Genomic DNA, 17,860 nt, shown 5'->3' with positions numbered 1-17,860 from the left:
GTGTACTTTAAATAAAAAATTACTTACAAATGAACATTTACTGATCCTTTAACCACCTTCAAGAGTATGTACACTTTTATGAGTTTCTTTCTTCTGTTGAACACAAAAGAACGTGTTTTGATGAATGCTGAAAACCATCGTTATACAATATTGCCTAATTACCCTAACCTTCCCAGTTAAGCTAATTAAACCTTGTTAAGCCTTTAAGGGTGCTTTCACACCTACACTTTTATTTCGGATCCTGTCTCGTTTGCCCAGTTAGCGCGGTTCGTTTGGCATATGTGACACCAGCAATCGCGCCAGGATCCGCGCCAAATCAATCGCTCCGAGATCGCTTGAGTGAGGTGGTCTCGGCTCAATTGATACAAACTCTGGAGCGGATCGATTGCAGTGAGAAAGCGATACGATCCGAGCGCGGTTATATCACAGTGTTTTATGGATATGTAATAGGCATACGGCTATATGAAAAGAGAATTGCGAGTAGGGCGGGAAGTTTTGCGAGTGCCCTGAATGCCCGCAAACGAGTCATAATCTCCCGGTAATCTCGCGTCTCCCTCCCGGTCCTCAAATAGGCTACGTCGCACACCCCTCTCACCCCTCCCCACCGCATCTCTCCTCACTCTTCAGACACGTCGCACGCACCTTGTCAAACACCACTAAACCACCACCTCTCCTGACAGCTGAGCAGGACTCTGCAAAATAAACCCTAACACTGACCAATGTGAGGAGATTTTACCCACACGTGACTTGTTTTAGCTCTCTTGGTCCAAATAGAAACTTTGCAGTGTGAAAGCGAACCGCTCCAAGAGCAATCTAAGAATTGTAACCTCTGTTTCGGAACAACTGAATCGACTCATAGGTGTGAAAGCACCCTAAATGTCACTTTAAGCCAGGGATCACCAAACTTGCTCCTGGAGGTCCGGTTTCCTGCAGATTTTAGCTCAAACCCTAATCCAATACTCCTGAACTAGCTAATCAGGGACTTACTAGGTGTACTTGAAACACCCAGGCAGGTGTGTTGAGGCAAGTTGGAGCTAAACCCTGCAGGGACACCGGCCCACCAGGACCGAGATTGGCCCCTGCTTTAAGCTGTATAGAAGTGTCTTGAAAAATATCTAGTTAAATATTATATACTGTCATCATGGCAAATATAAAATAAATCAGTTATTAGAAATGAGCTATTAAACTATAATGTTTAGAAATGTGTTGAAAAAAATTGCTCTATGTTAAACAGAAAACAGGGGAAAAAAATAAACGGGTGGGCTTATAATTCAGGGGGGCTAATATATCTGACTTCAACTGTATATGGATATAGTTCAATCAACTTAACAATTCCAAGTTAGAATGGCTTTTCTCTCTTTTTCAAGTAAATTCAACTTGTTGCCAATGGGTTTACTCACATTTTAAGTCAAGTAAATAATCACTTCATATAGCAGATTAAAATTTCCCTCACAAATTACTTTTACTGATCATTTACTCACCCTCAAGTGGTTATACACTTTTATGAGCTTTTCTTTATTCTGTTGAACACAAAATAAGATATTTCAAAAAATGCTAAAAACCTGTAAACATCCACTGCAATTGTAGGAAAAATTGATAATATAGGAGTCAATGGTTACAGGTTTCCATCTTTCTTTGAAATATTTTCTTTTGTGTTCAACAGAAGAGAGAAACTCATAAAGGTTTGAAACAAGTAAAGGATGAGTCAATTATGACAAAAGTTTTATTTTTGGATAAAAATCTGTTTGGAAGAGCCAGTCCATGTTTTATTTAATTAAATATGACCCTGAATTACAAAACCAGTCTTATTAATTATGCGCATAATTATATAAAATAAAATCATTTAAATCAACTCAGTAGTTTCAAGTTACAATTGATTTACTCACTTTTTTAAGTAGTCAACTTGTCACTTTTAAAGCAATGGGTTTCCTTTTTTAAGTAATCACTTTTTGCAGCATAGTTTACATGATAGTTTCACTCACAAATGAACATTTACTCATCATTTACTCACCTTCAAGTGCTTATACACTTTTGAGTTTCTTTATTCTGTTGAACAGAAAAGAAGATATTTTGAAGAATGCAGAAAAGCTGTAACCATTGACTTCAATTGTAGAAAAAACAAATACAATGGAAGTCAATAGTTACAGGTTTCTATCTTTCTTTGAAATATCTTTTTTTGTCTTCAACGGAAGAAACTCAAAAGGTTTGAAACAAGTAAAGGGTGAGTCAATTATGACAGAATTTCCATTTTGTAGTGAAACCTGTTTGAGAACAGTCCTTTTCCAGAGCCAGTCCATATTTTATTTAATCCAATATGACCCTGGATTACGAAACCATCTTATGAACTGTGCATAATTAAAAAAATAATAATAATAATAATAATTAGCAAAAAAATTTCAAGTTTCAAGTTACAATGGGTTTACTCACTTTTTTTAAGGAAAGTCAACTTGTCGCTTTTAAGGCAATAGGTTTGCTAATAATCGCTTTTTTAGTTTAAATTAATAGGTCTCTTACAAATGAACATTTACTCATCATTTACTCACCCTCAAGTAGTTATACACTTTTATGAGTTACTTTTTTCAGTTGAACACAAAAAATAAAAATAAAAAAACATTAAATAAATGCCGAAATCCTGTAACCATTGACTTCCAAAGTACACTTAAGGTACAAGAGCTGTCACTGTGGTGGTACCTTTTCAAAACGTACATATTTGTACCTAAAGGGTTCATATAGGGTTGTCACGATACTGGAATTCGAAACCAATCAGTACTGAAATTTAAAAAAAAAGTCAATTTCTAGTGAACATCTGAGCACTGTGGAGCACGTTCTTAAACAGTACTGATTTGCCATTGTGTTCACATGCTCAACAGAAATTACTGTGATTGGCCATGAAGCCAAACTCACCACTGTTTACTAAGTGTAACCACAGATACAGACACAGGAGTGTTTCAAAGTCACGTCGATCAGCTGATTTGTATACAAGCTGACATACGAGCAATCCGCTGATGAATCCGCAGTGTCCCTGGATCTGTGGTTAAACTCATTAAACAGCGGTGAGCTCAGTGAACCGATAACCTTCACAGCCAATCACAGTCTTTTCTGTTGAGCATGTGAACACAATGAGCGCTGTTTAAAATGTCAGTACCGATTGATATCGAATTCCAGTATCGTGACAACCCTAGGTCCATATTTGTACCTCATATGTATATATTAGTACCTAAACATTTCAAGAGGTACACTTTTTTACTTTTTAGGTATTAATATGTACCCTTGTGGTATTAATAAGGACCCTTTAGTTACAAATATCTACCTTTTGAAAAGGTACCACCCCGGTGACAGATCTTGTACCATTATTTCTGAGAGTAGGAAAAACAAATACTATGAAAGTCAATAGTTACAGGGTTTTATCTTTCTTCAAAATATCTTCTTTTGTGTTTAACAGAGGAAAGAAACTCATACATGTTTGCAACAAGTAAAGGGTGAGTAAATTATGACAGAATTTCATTTTTGGGTGAACTATCCCTTTAGTTACATCACGTCAGCAGACAGTCATTGTTTCTACAATTTATACAGATGAGATGGAATGTTAAATGATTGACACAAATGCAAATAATGCTCTCTTTAACCTGTGTTAACATCGGTTTATATACGGAAAAACACGAACCACACGAAACAGTCCAAACAAATGGCCTTTTCATTGGTGTAATCAGCAGAACAGAATGAGCTCTGGAGATGCACAGTAAACGTCCCCTGTGGAAAACTGCTTTACGGACATTTTTAAACAGGAAATGGGTTAAAAACATCTGGAAACTGTCGTTTTTGTGAGATCATTATTAGTGATTGACCTCGTTATCAGCCAGGCTCAATAATTAGACCTGATTTGGTCATTTTGAGATTTTCTCTATAGGGTGGACAGCTGTCTGTTGTGTTTCATAGTCTACCAATAGCTCTGCAGTGTAATATATACAGTTTAAGTCAGAATTTTTCGCCCCCCTTTGAAATTATTTGAATAATTTATTTTTTAAATATTTTATATTTTTATATAGAAATGTCTTGAAAAAGATCTAGTAAAATTTTATTTACTGTCATCATGTCAAAGATAAAATAAATCAGTTATTAGAAATGAGTTATATGTGTGTGTGTGTGTGTGTGTGTGTGTGTGTGTGTGTGTGTATATATCTATATCTATATATATATATATATATATATATATATATATATATATATATATATATATATATATATATATATATATATATATATATATTTGAAGTTGAATTATTAGCCCCCTGTTTATTTTTCCCCCCAATTTCTGTTTAAGGGAAAGAAGATTTTTTTAAACATATTTCTAATCATAATAGTTTTATTAACTCGTTTCTAATAACTGATCTATTTTATCTTTGCCTTGATGAGAGTAAATAATATTTTACTAGATATTTTTCAAGACACTTTTATATAGCTAAAAGTGACATTTAATGGCTTAACTAGGTTAATTAGGTTAACTAGGCAGGATAAGGTAATTTGGCAAGTTATTGTATAAGGATGGTTTGTTCTGTAGACTATCGACAAAAAATATAGCTTAAAGGGGCTAAAACTGTTTTTGTTCTAGCTGAAATAAAACAAATAAGACTTCCTCCAGAAGAAGAAATATTATCAGACATATATCTTCCTCTGTTAAACATTGGGAAAATATTTATATATATATATATATATATATATATATATATATATATATATATATATATATATATATATATATATATATATATATATATATATATATATATATATATATAAATTCTTATATATATTTTTTGTAAATTCTTAGTGTTGTTCTTCGCTGTTGTAATGAGTACGTACATTAGGAGTGTCAAAATAAATTGTTTCTTCGGTGCACCGTGATTCACACGCGGACAATTAGGTATCAGTTGAGTAATAATCATAAACCGTTATTATTTACTGATGTCATTTATCTTATATGCGCTATGTCGACGTATCTTACTATGGCGAGGTAAGCGAGCATGACTATATACAACGCTCCAACTACTTAAAAACGCAGAAGCTGCACAATTTCACTGTGTGTGTGTTTGCTGGACAGCCTTTCACTGACACTTACAGCAGAAGCCCCTATTTCACTGCGATTGAGAGAATGAAAGTAAACTCAATTTCTCTCTCTCTCACTGTGGCCCATTTGACCTGCTGGTGTGACTTTTCCTTTCCTCTCGGCTGTTGCAGCGATACTTCTGGATACAAACACGAGCACATATCTGCAGCGTTTTCTCCACCGTGTCTATCATGGATCAGCTGTGATCGCCGCTGCCATTATCAGTGTCACTCATCTGTGAAGAGCTCCAGCTTGTAAAAGCCAATCGCAGCCCTTTCTGTTAAGCGCGTGACCAATCAAAAGGATGTAAGAGAACTTGGTAGACAAGGATCAGAAAGCGAGCAGGATAGTTATATTTGTTTATTTGCTATAAATGCTTGTGTTGTTTAAAGGTACCGTTTATATGTCTGACAGTTTGTCTTAAAGGACAAAAATGTATTACAAATCGTTTATATATATATATATATATATATATATATATATATATATATATATATATATATATATATATATATATATATATATATATATATATATATATATATATATATATACATTTTAATACAAAATTTGCTGCTGTGAAGAAAATATAAAACTGTGTATGGAAAGTATCTCTGTTTCACCGAGATATCGAATTGAACTGAATTGAACTATCAAACTGAACTGAATCGATGGCATGATAATCGTAACCGAACCGTGAGACCAGTGTAGGTTCACAGCCCTAATGTACATGTAGATAAAGTTCCAGATGCAGCTTTATTAAAACAAAGGGATGGTCAGACAGCAGGATCAACAGGAGCAAATAGTACAACATGGGTAATGCAATAGTGTAATCCATAAAAACAGGCCAATGGTCAGGACAGGTGGCAAAACAAACAAGGGTCCGAAAAACATGAAAGGCAAGACAAGAAAAAACACTAGGTAATGCTCACTTACAGAAACCAAGACTCAGCAATGTGTGTGTGTGTGTGTGTGTGTGTGTGTGTGTGTGTGTGTGTGTGTGTGTGTGTGTGTGTGCGTGCGTGCGTGCGTGCGTGCGTGCGTGCGTGCGTGCGTGCGTGCGTGTGTGCGTGTGTATGAGGTGTATTCATAGTCCTGGTAATCAGTCTTTACAAGCTTCAGCTTTGTGTTTGCAATCAAGGGGAATCCGGGCCAGGTGTGTGAGTGCAGGAAGTGATGGGATTTGTAGTTCATTTCAGTGCCAGAATTGTAGTCTGGGTAATAATGCATGTTTTCCAGCAATTTGCAAGGCCTAGATCTCTGGTGATCATGACAGCTGTATTGTTACAGTGCTTTTTTAGAGACCCTCCTCCACCCCAGCTCCACCTGTGTTTAGATCTACGGGGTTATATATGTATTATATTTGCAGCAATGTGTTATATTCTCAGACTGCATGTCTGTGAATATACTGGCAGTAGCAAGTCTTGGTACTTTGCCATAATCATCAAAGTAGCAGCAGCAGCGTAGCAGATGTATTCCGTCAAGAATAAACACATCAAAATTGCCATATATTGTACACATTCATTACCGTACATGACATAAAGTAATCCATTGTTAGTACTCACAGTGCATTAATGCTAACAAGCACAACTTTGGATTTTAATAATGCATCAGTATTCAACTATGATTATTAAGTGCTAAACAAGTATTGTTCATTCTCAATTTATGTTATCAAATACATTAACGGAACCTCATTATAAAGTGTGATCAAAGCAATGCTTCCCTCTCATTTGTACAATCCTGAGTAGTATTTTCGAACACACTTTATTTAATTTACTCCATTTACTACTGGTTGTTTATTAGGCTTTTAACTCTTTTTTTTTATTAACAAGAACAAGCATGTACAGTTTTCTTATACAATACAATACAATCACTTTACATTTCTTAACAGGAATGAAATAAGTGAAAAAACAAAGGAGAAGAGAAAAAAAAAACAGAGGAGAGGGTACATAATTACATAATAATTAATTTGCATTATGTAATAATTATTATTACACAATACAAATTACATACAAATATGTTTCGCACATTTTATAATTTTAGTTATTTATTTATTTATGTATTTTAGTTATGCACTTTTCTTTTCTTTTTTTTTACAGGAAATGCATATATACAAACATTTTATGTAAAAATGTTAAAGGAGGAGCATATATTAATTGTTTTAATTGCTTTTCTATTTTGAGACTTGGAAATCACTTTTATATACATTTGAATCTCTTTTTCTAACACCATGAAGAGAGGTTTGCTTTTGGAAAACTTGGCTTTATGTATGTGAAATTTACATAATAATAAAATAAAATTTATAATAAAACCAGCATCTTTTAAAGAGCGATCCTTAACATAAAAACCCAAAATCACATGTTTATAAGATAAGGAAAAGGTTTTTAAGATATTATGAGCAATAAACGCTTCAACATTGATCCAAAATAGTCGAGTATATTGGCAAGACCAAAATAAATGTGAAATAGTTTCATTAAAGCTTTCGCAAAAACAGCATTCTAACTCAATATCAATTTAAAATTTTTGTAGAAATAATTTTGTGGGATAAACTCTATGAAGTAATTTAAATGATATTTCTTTAGCCTTATTTGTGATAAAAAAAAATTTGAGGTAATGACCAAACTTGAGTCCAGTTTATGTTATTAAAGATATTGTTCCAGTAAAAAATAACATACGGTATAGACATATTTTCTTTTAAGATTAAAGATCTAATTTGTGATTATTAGGCTTAAATCCAGAGAAACAGATAAACCCAACCGAGGTTTGTTCAGGTTTAGGAGGACTTTTAACTCTTTATTAGCATCTTATTTTACACCCATAATTCTACCCAATACCTAAACCCAACTACTACTTTACTAGTACTTAATAAGCAGCTAATTAGTAGCTTATTGAGCTAAAAGTCTTGGTTTGTTGATAAAGTGAATTGTAAAATAAAAATCAATATGACCATATTTTCCATTTCTTTCAGGGCTCAACCAAATCCTCCAAGAGCATGGAGTCTCGACGCAGACCGTCAAGGTAAAAGATGCTGTTCTCTTCATCGTAAAGCAGTTTGGTCAGTTTCTAATGCTTTTGTATAGTGAACATCTCAAGGGATCTTCATAACATTCCTGCATCCAGCTCCGTTTGACATTTGACTCTGCTTGGATCTGTCTCGCATTCTTTATTGCAGTTTATGAGTTGAGGAATAAACAGGCTTTAAAGCATCTACACAATCTCCAGAGAGCGGTTGTGATGTCCTAATAGGGCTTCTCTCCCACATACTGTATGTTAGATAAATAACGGCATGTTTATCTTGGGCGATCGTTTAATGTAGATACTGTAAATGAGACACTTACCACATGAGAGGAAAACACATCCACGTTAACATAATTAATGTTGAAAACGAAGAATTTATTGAACAGAATATGCTATTATTGGAGAAAATTATTGATTTTATTTTCTTCAACATATTTTTTAAATGTAATAGGTTTAGTAAGTAATTTATTTTATCCATGATGGCAGTATATACTATTTTACTTGTTATTTTAGAAGATATCAGTGTTAAAGTTGGATTAAATGGTCAATCCATTGTAAAACAGTGGTTTGTTCTGTAGCTAAAATAAAAATAAATAAATTAATTAATTAATAAAAAAAAATTAAATATAAAAAATAAAACAAAAGTAAACAAAATTAAATGAAAAACAATAAATTAAATTAAATTAAATTAAAAATAAAGAATAAATGAATAAAACACAATTAAATAACAAAAAATAAAATAAAACACAATAAAGAAATAAATAATTTAAATAAAATAAAATAATAAATAATAAATAAAAAATGAAATGAAATAAAATAAAATAAAATAAAGATAATAAAATAAATAAATAAATAAATAATAACATTAAAATAAAATAAAAAAAATAAAAAAAATAAAAAAGATAAATAAATAAATAAATAAATAAATAAATAAATAAATAAATAAATAAATAACATAAAAATAAAATAAAATAAAATAAAATAAAATAAAATTGTGAAAAATAAAAAAAATGAAAAAAATTTGTTAGTGTTCCATTTGGGATGACACTACATTCACATTCGCTTGTTAAGTGTGATGTCACACGAAGCAGCTTCCGGGTTTAGGAGCTATACAAATGGTAATAATAAATGTGACATATTACTTTCGGAAATCCTGATCGCAATATAAATATCCATGTCTAATATCCGATGGCCAGAAAGTGGTTAATTTTTATTTCAAATTTTAATTTATAATTTGAGTGATGCAGCAAGTCCATCATGATTTTATAAAAAAATACGCATTAATGTGCGACTAAAAAGTGGTCATAAACAAATATTTTCTCAGTTCAGATGAGTAGCGGCTTGGACCCGGAAGCAGTATTCCATATATCTCAACTTAACAAGCAGATACTATGCTGTTGACTGTGTAAGTGCATAAGTACATAGTAAATAAGTGCATAGTGTATAGTGTGCCATTTAGGACACAGCTTATATTGTACATAAAATCATCATATTTTGGCCACTGCTACAGAAGTCAAAGGTACTTCATCTCATTTGATTCTAAAGTATTTTCTTATCATTGGAAACTCAAAGGACGCAAACCAAAAGATATTATGATTGCGTAAAAGATCATCCTCGTGTTGTTGTATAAATACAGCTTCTGCTTTTGTTACCAGGGGGAAAAATATTGCTTATTATTTACATGGGCAGCTGTTTTATTTATCTCGTGTTTTAGGAAACTTTCCGTTTGGACTCGACCTTAAAATAAGATCCTTTGAGACCTCTTTGTTTTCTGCCATAAAAAGCATTCCTGTTTTGTAATGCCAAGACCTTTTTTTTGTACAATCTAAAAAATGTTGGGTTGTATTAACCCAATGTTGGTTCAAATATGGACAAATCCAATGTTGTTGTTGTTTTTATTATTATTTTTAAATAGATTTACTTTAAATGGCACTTTTTAGCCTAACAGTCTGCTTTGTCGTAATTTGAGAGTTGGGTTAAAGCAATGCAGTATTTCTTACAGTGTATATAAGAGTTATACATAATATCTACAGTATTATATAATTAATTACTTATACTAATTATAATATATTAATACTATATAATTATAATATTACATAGTTGTCAAACTTAAAGGTTAATTTAACCTTTTTAATAATTTTAACCTAAACAAATAGAATAAAAGCAGCTTGTATAACTTAAACTAAGCTAGACAGGGGAAGACAGGGGGACTAACAATTCAGGAGAGATAATCATTCTGACTTTAACCGTATACACTCAGCGGCCACTTTATTAGGTATACCTTATTAGCACCTTCATGGCATAGAGGCACTGGAAATATTCCTCAGAGATTTTGGCCCATATTGACATGATGGCATCACACAGTTGCTGCAGATTTGTCGGCTGCACATCCATTATGCGAATCTCCTGTTCCACTACATCCCAAAGGTGCTCTATTGGATTGAACTCTGGTGACTGTGTAGGCCATTTGAGTACAGTGAACTCATTGTCATGTTCAAGAATCCAGTCTGAGATCATTTACGCCTTATGACATGGTGTGTTATCCTGCTGGAAGTAGCCATCAGACGATGGTTACACAGTAGTCATAAAGGGATGGAGATGGTCAGCAACAATACTCAGGTTGGCTGTGGCGTTGACTCGATGCTCAATTGGTATTAATGGGCCCAAAGTGTGCCAAGAAAATATCTCCCACACCATTACACCACCACCACCAGCCTGAACCATTGATACAAGGCAGGATGGATTTATGCTTTCGTGTTGTTGAGGCTAAATTGTGACCCTACCATCCAAACATTGCATTATACTAGACAACTTTACTTCAATCTTCTATTGTCCAATTTTAGTGAGCCTGTGTGAATTATAGCCTCAGTTTCCTGTTCTTAGCTGACAGGAGTGGTGTGGTCTTTTGCTGCTGTAACCCATCTGCCTCAAGGTTCGACATGTTGTGCATTCAGAGATGCTCTTCTGCAGACCTCAGTTGTAACGAGTGGTTATTTGAGTTACTGTTGCCTTTCTAGCTCGAACCAGTCTGGCCATTCTCCTCTGACCTCTGGCATCAACAATGCATTTGCGCCCACAGAACTGCTGCTCACTGGATATTTTCTCTTTTTTAGCCCATTCTCTGTAAAACCCTAGAGATGGTTGTGCTTGAAAATCTCAGTAGATCAGCAGTTTCTGAAATACTCAGACAAGCCTGCCTGGCACCAACAACCATGCCACGTTTAAAGTGACTTAAATCACCTTTCTTCCCCATTCAGATGCTCGGTTTGAACTGCAGCAGATCATCTTGACCATGTCTACTTGCCTAAATTCATGGAGTTGCTGCCATGTGATTGGCTGATTAGAAACGAGTTAACAAGCAGTTGGACAGGTGTACCTAATAAAGTGGCCAGTTAGTATGTATATATATATGTGTGTGTGTGTGTGTGTGTGTGTGTGTGTGTGTGTGTGTATATATAATTTTTTTTTCATTCTTTAATTTGGAAAGTGAACTCGCAGCTGCTAGCTATATTTAATTTGCATGCTATATCAGTGTTATTTTAGCTGCTATTTAACTTATGCAAATCATGTAACAGTGCAAATTTTTGAACATAATCTATAAAACAGTATTTGACAAGTGGTTTCACTTCAACTTACCGCACACCTTTTCCAGTGTTTAATCATCGCTTCATGAGTAACTGTTTTCATTCTGTGTAGAACATATATTCGAACAGTTGTTTATCAGTTGCTAAAGTAAAGTATAGCGATCAGAATGACTTCATTTAAATGAAGCGCAGTTTACTGAGAGAGGTCAGTGCATATGTTTGTTTAAAAGTGAATGAAAACACAAACTGTATGGGCTGATGTTGGATCATGGAAATCCTGCACATTACTGGATTCTTCAGGCTTTATTATGCTTTACACACACTGAGCTCATCCACAAACCTCCTGAGGGCTGCTTTCTCTCTTTTTTTGTGTGTGCATGTGTGTGTGTGTGTGTGTGCGCGTGTGCGTGTGGTTGTGTGTGTGTGGTGTGTGTGTCTTTCTGTATGTGCTTTCTGTGCAGTGCAGTTTGTGTGTGTGTGCTTTTTTTGTGTGTTCACATTCTGTACAAGAGATTTTATGTGTCTGTGTGTGTGTGTGTGTGTGTGTGTGATTAAATGTGTATTTTTGTGTGTGTTAACTTCGTGTGTGCATGTATTTTTGCATTTATGGTTTTGTGTGTGTGTGTGTGTATGTATTTCTGGGTGTGTTTACTGTATGTGCAGGTGTGTGTCTTTCTGTATGTGTTTTTATGTGTGTGCATTTTGTATGTGTGTGTACATGTGTTGCTTGGGTGTGTCTGCAAAATTGTTTTTTGTGTCTATGTGTGTGTGTTTCTATTTGTTTTTTTTGTGTGCGTGTGTTTTTTGTGTGTGTTTTTGCATCTGTGGTGTGTGTTTGTGTTTGTATTTTTGTCTGTGTTTACTGTATGTGCATGTGTGTTTGTATTTTTGTTTGTGTTTTGTGTGCGAATTGTGTGTTTCTTCTGTCTGCTTGTTTTTGTGCAAGTGTTTTTGTGTCAATGTGTGTGTATTCATGTGCATGTGTGTTCGTATGTTTTGTACGTGTATGTGTTTGTATGTGTGCTTGTGCTTTTATGTGCATTTATGTCTACGTGTGTGTGTGTGTGTGTGTGTGTGTGTGTGTGTGTGTGTGTGTGTGTGTGTGTGTGTGTGTGTGTGTGTGTGTGTGTGTGTGTGTGTGTGTGTGTGTGTGTGTGTGTGTGTGTGTGTGTGGGGGCTTTCTCTGTACTGAGGTGTAAGTTCAGTGTTTATATATTGTGTACCATTCATAATCATGTGCTATTTACATGTAGTTCTCTAAATTGCTCTAAATGCAAATAGTTTTTCAATTAAGATCAGACAGATTTAAGATCAGAGAGATTTACTTGATTTACTGTGTCTGCCAAGCCTGGAGAGCATGCCACAATACCGACCTTCTTGTAAATGTCTTCATTACTCAAACAAGGCCAGAAGCAGGCTTCACTCATCAGCAGGTATCTCTCCAAAAGCCTAAATTCCAACCTTCTTATTTACTCCCTAAATATGAAGCATCCAAAACAAAAATCAGACTGACTGTTGTGCACTGGAGTCAAACTCCTGATTGATCTCAGCAGAGCTTATAGGATTAGAATGCTGGAAACAGCATGTTAGAAAAAAAAATGCTAAGCTAAATGTAAAAACAATGAAATGAAAATATCTGTTCATCGAGCATGTATTAAGCATATGTAATAAATGAACACATTTTTAATAAAATATATATATATATGAGTAAACCCCTAACAAATCTCTAATTTATATTTTCTGAGCATATACATTAGGTTAGTCAGTACAGAAGGTCCATAAAGTCCAAAATTACTACACACAAATTTATATAATAGGGAAAAAAATAAATGAAACTATTAAAAAAGAGGAAAATTCAAAAGAAGCATAAAAAAGGTTAAAATAAAATAACAAAATGTTGTTGAAATGTAGTTTGTATTTTTCCCCAATATTTTGCATGCATTTAAATGTATTATCTTTCTATTTCTAAAGATATTTAGTGACTAAAATACTATTTTAATAAATATATATGTCTGTTTAATAAATCTGTTTTGTTCAAATTCATCGAAATTTATTACCTATATTTACTGAAAGATTAATAAAACTATTAATTTTCAAAATGGGGTGTACTCAATTATGCTAAGCACTGTATAATAATAATAATAATAATAATAATAATAATAATAATAATAATAATAATGTTGTTGTTGTTGTTGTTGTTATTATTATTATTTGTGTTGAATGTCTAGAATAATAATAATTAGAACAGATAATAATAATAATAATAATAATAATACTAATAATAATAATAATAATAATAATATAATAGCAATACCAATTCCTCTGGGTGTTCCGGTTTCCCCCACAGTCCAAAGACGTGCACCATAGGTGAACTGAGTAAGCTAAACTGGCTGCAGTGTATGTGTGTGATTGTGTATGAATGTTTCTCAGTACTTGGTTGCAACTGGAAGGGCATAAGCTGTGTAAAACATGCTGGAATAATTGGCAGTTCATTCCGCTGTGGTGACCCTTAATTAATAAAGGGACTAAGCCGAAGGAAAATTAGCGAATGAATGTATGAATGTATAACACAAAAAGAACAATGAAGATAATATATCTGTATATGACATATAGTGTACAGATCGTATTACATTATATGAAATATAAACTGAATATAAAACATTAAATCCAGACGCAGTGAGAGAGTGAGGTCACAGATAGCAGGTCTGATTGTGGTTTTATCTTTGGCAGTCGTAAAGCTCACCAATGCGCGTGAACTGTTTTCTTTGGTCTGCCCTGCTGCACACACGGCACGCAGGATAGTTTCATATCTCGCTTCTTTATCTCCCAAATCAATCTTTCCCCACTATATTTGATCCAAGCCGTACTGAACATCAGACATGCATTTAATAGGCTGTTCAGTGCTGACATGTTGGAGGTGAGCCGTTCATCTAAAAAAGAAAAAAAAAAATGCTGATTTTAATGATGTCATCTCTTAATGTTTTTCCTCTTCTTTAGTCTGACACACGAACAAGTAAATGAAGATCAGTTTTGGCATTACATTCAAGCATTCATTTATTAATTCCCCTTCGGCTTAGTGTTTTATTGATCAGGGGACAGCGGAATGAACTGCCAACTTATCCAGCATATGTTTTTCACAGTGGATGACCTTCCAACTGTAACCCAGTACTGGGAAATATCCATACACAATCATTCACACATACTCGCATACACTCTCAAAAAAAAAGTAACACTGTGGTACAAATAATGTTCCTTAAGGAACAGTTTTGTACCATTGTAAAAATTGTACCTTATGGTACAGAAAAGACTTCTTATGATACTGTTCTGTACCTTTTATAGTACAACTGAAATCAAGGTACACGATTGTTCTCATATAAAAGTGTTGAACAACTTCTTTATTACAATACCTATGGAAAAAATGACTGGAAAGGCAAAGGGATTTTATAAATAATTTCCATATTAAAACATGAATCATCTTTTAAAAGTATATGTTTAAAGAAACTCTTAAACATTTATTATTAGGTTCGAAAATACATTAATACAAAACAACTGGTTAAACAAAAAAATATATATAGGTATCATAAACTAAATATTTAGAGCATTTTAAATGTTTGGTAAGCATTTTTGATCCTGTTAGGGTATAAAGTGTCTTGTCACTGTGACAGTACCTTTATGGATCAGATATGGACTTTATGGACCTTTGATGAAGGTACAATATTGCATCTGTAGGTTTTAAAAACCAAAGGTTCATTTTGGTTTTCCATGGTACAAATTATGTCTTTAAAGGTACAAACTGCAATGGCACAAATTAGTTTCTTTGTCTTAAGGTACAATTCTGTCCCTCAACACAAGGGTTGTACCTTCTTTAGTACAATATTGTACCATTTTTTTTTTCTGAGAGTGTACACTACAGCCAATTTAGTTTATTTAATTCACCTATAGCACATACCTTTGGACTGTGGGGGAAACCAGAGGACCCGGAGAAAACACTCACAAACACGGGCAAGCAAACATCACACAGAAATGTCAACTGGCCTAGCTAGGACTCGAATCAATGACCTTCTTGCTGTGACACGACAGTGCTAACCGCTGATCCACCGTGTCACAAGTCTTATATTATTATTATTATTATTATTATTATTATTATTATTATTATTATTATTATTATTATTATAGTGAGTGTATGATAGTAAGTGAAATGTATGCTTAAAATAACTATAAATGGATGAAATTAATCTTTGTTGTTTCGCTAGAAAATGTTTCTTATCAAACGCAGCATTAGGGTCAGAGGTTTTTTTATGAACTCAGAGCTTGATGGCATGGCTGCTTGTCAGGTGCAGATGAATAACCTAAAGTAGGCATGTATGCAAATGTGGAGGGCATGGCCCGTGAGTCTCGTCACAGTTTGTTTTGTCTTAGCCCTTTGTTCACCGGGGTTTTACGCTCGTGGAATTTACACGTGTCGATCCCAGTTGTAAGAGCAACAAACAAAAACTTGACTTCTAGACGATCATTTGGAAAAGTGGCCGAAGATTTTTCAGATGAATCATCTGTTGAGCTGCATCCCATTCATCACAAATACTGCAGACGACCTATTGGAACCCGCATGACCCAAGATTCTGACAGAAATCAGTCAAGTTTGGTGAAGGAAAAATCTTGGTTTGGGGTTACATTCAGTATTGGGGCGTGCGAGAGTTCTGCAGACATTTGTGCTGCCCATTACAAACCACAGGAGAGGGCGAATTCTTCAGCAGGATAGCTGTCCTTCTCATACTTTAGACTCTAAATTAAAGTTAAGGTCAAGAGGCTCTAGGAATAGCCAGTCCAGTCCTCCAGACATGAACATTATTGAGCATGTCTGGGGTAAGATGAAGGATGAGGCATTGAAGATGAACTCCTTGATGAAATCCTGATAGAACACTTTTGGCATTCCAGATGATGTTACTAATAAGTGATTTGAGTAATTGCTAAGATGTATGGATGGAGTCCTCCAAGCTCATGGGAGTCAGACACAATCTTTCTTTTTCCACTGCACCATGGCTTTATATTCTATACCAATGGTTCTCAAACTATTTTCATCAAGTACCACCTCAGAAAAAAAATAGTCTCTCCAAGTACCACCAAAATGAGCAGTACTAAAATACAGTAGCGTAGTAGGCTCAGTAAAGCAGATACAACTCAGCACAGTTAAAATAACGTGGCAGATTACCTCAGAAATATAAACCATATGTCATATTATATACATAATTTTTAATAGGTTTTGAAATATATGTAGCACGTACATGTACCACTTGAAGGAAGCCCGCGTACCACTAGTGATACACGTACCACAGTTTGAGAACCACTGTTCTATACTGTACATTATTTCTGTTAAGTGACAAGACTTTTGTCTAAGCAAAGTCAGACCTTACTGTCATAATTTAATAATCCAAAATCAAGGCATGATCATATTTTATTTTGGTAAAATAAGTGTAATCTAGAGGCCTTTGCCTTTCATATAAGCTACTTCTGATACCAAATGATCAACTAGAAGTCAAGTTAATATTTGTTTTTACTAAAACTTGGATAGGCAACAAGACTTTTGTCAGGTAGTGTACATGAGAAAGAGGAAACAGTGTTGTCTGGGGCTCACAGTATGCCCATTTCCATATACTGATCTTTTAATATTCCTATAATAATTAATTAAATCTATACCTAGATTTTCATTATAGGGCACCTTTAATACAGTTATTATTGCAGTTGTTCTGTAACCATTCTCTGGTCTTCTAATTTGTGCAGGAGTTTGAGTTTGATCCAGGCCATGGAGGAGAACTATGAGGTGGATCTGGTTTACATCACCGAGCGCATCATTTCTGTCACCTTTCCCAGTAATGCAGAGGAGCCCAGTTACAGCGCCAACATTAAAGAAGTGGCAAACATGCTGCGCTCCAAACATGGAGACAACTACCTGGTGAGTATGCAAAACTCTGAATACTAACATTCATATATTAGGAACTACTGTGTTGCAGTTTTGTTATTTATGCTTTACATTTTACATATGCATATTGTTTATTATATGCTTTATTTTATAATAATTCAATAGCAATGGTGTGTTTTTGTGTATTGTTTATTATTTTGATTTTATTATACAATAATATTTAATCATTATATTAAT

The 17,860-nt window shown here is 34.0% G+C and overlaps 2 protein-coding genes and 1 long non-coding RNA gene across 53 annotated transcripts in view; 2 read left to right on the top strand and 1 right to left on the bottom strand.

Annotated features, from left to right (window-relative positions):
* Positions 1-17,860, top strand: part of tns1b (tensin 1b) — a 479,302-nt gene that overhangs the window by 332,758 nt on the left and 128,684 nt on the right. For all 51 annotated transcript variants that reach the window (XM_087266581.1, XM_087266576.1, XM_087266579.1 and 48 more), the window contains 2 exon segments: positions 8,073-8,122; positions 17,485-17,656. In XM_087266581.1, the coding sequence (XP_087122707.1) occupies positions 8,073-8,122; positions 17,485-17,656 (222 nt within the window).
* Positions 1-17,860, top strand: part of phgdh (phosphoglycerate dehydrogenase) — a 722,740-nt gene that overhangs the window by 663,100 nt on the left and 41,780 nt on the right. The window lies entirely within an intron of this gene.
* LOC147842431 (uncharacterized) lies at positions 10,330-13,543 on the bottom strand. Its single transcript, XR_015500146.1, has 3 exons — positions 12,759-13,543; positions 10,654-12,344; positions 10,330-10,603 (listed from the first exon to the last, which is right to left on the bottom strand). It is a non-coding gene; the product is annotated as an uncharacterized LOC147842431 (long non-coding RNA).

Source organism: Danio rerio, chromosome 9, assembly GCF_052040795.2.
Source record: "Danio rerio strain M-AB ecotype USA chromosome 9, GRCz13ab, whole genome shotgun sequence".
NCBI classification, from domain to species: domain Eukaryota; kingdom Metazoa; phylum Chordata; class Actinopteri; order Cypriniformes; family Danionidae; genus Danio; species Danio rerio.
The sequence above is the reverse complement of the archived record's forward strand: the minus strand, read 5'-3'. Positions and strand labels throughout refer to the sequence as shown.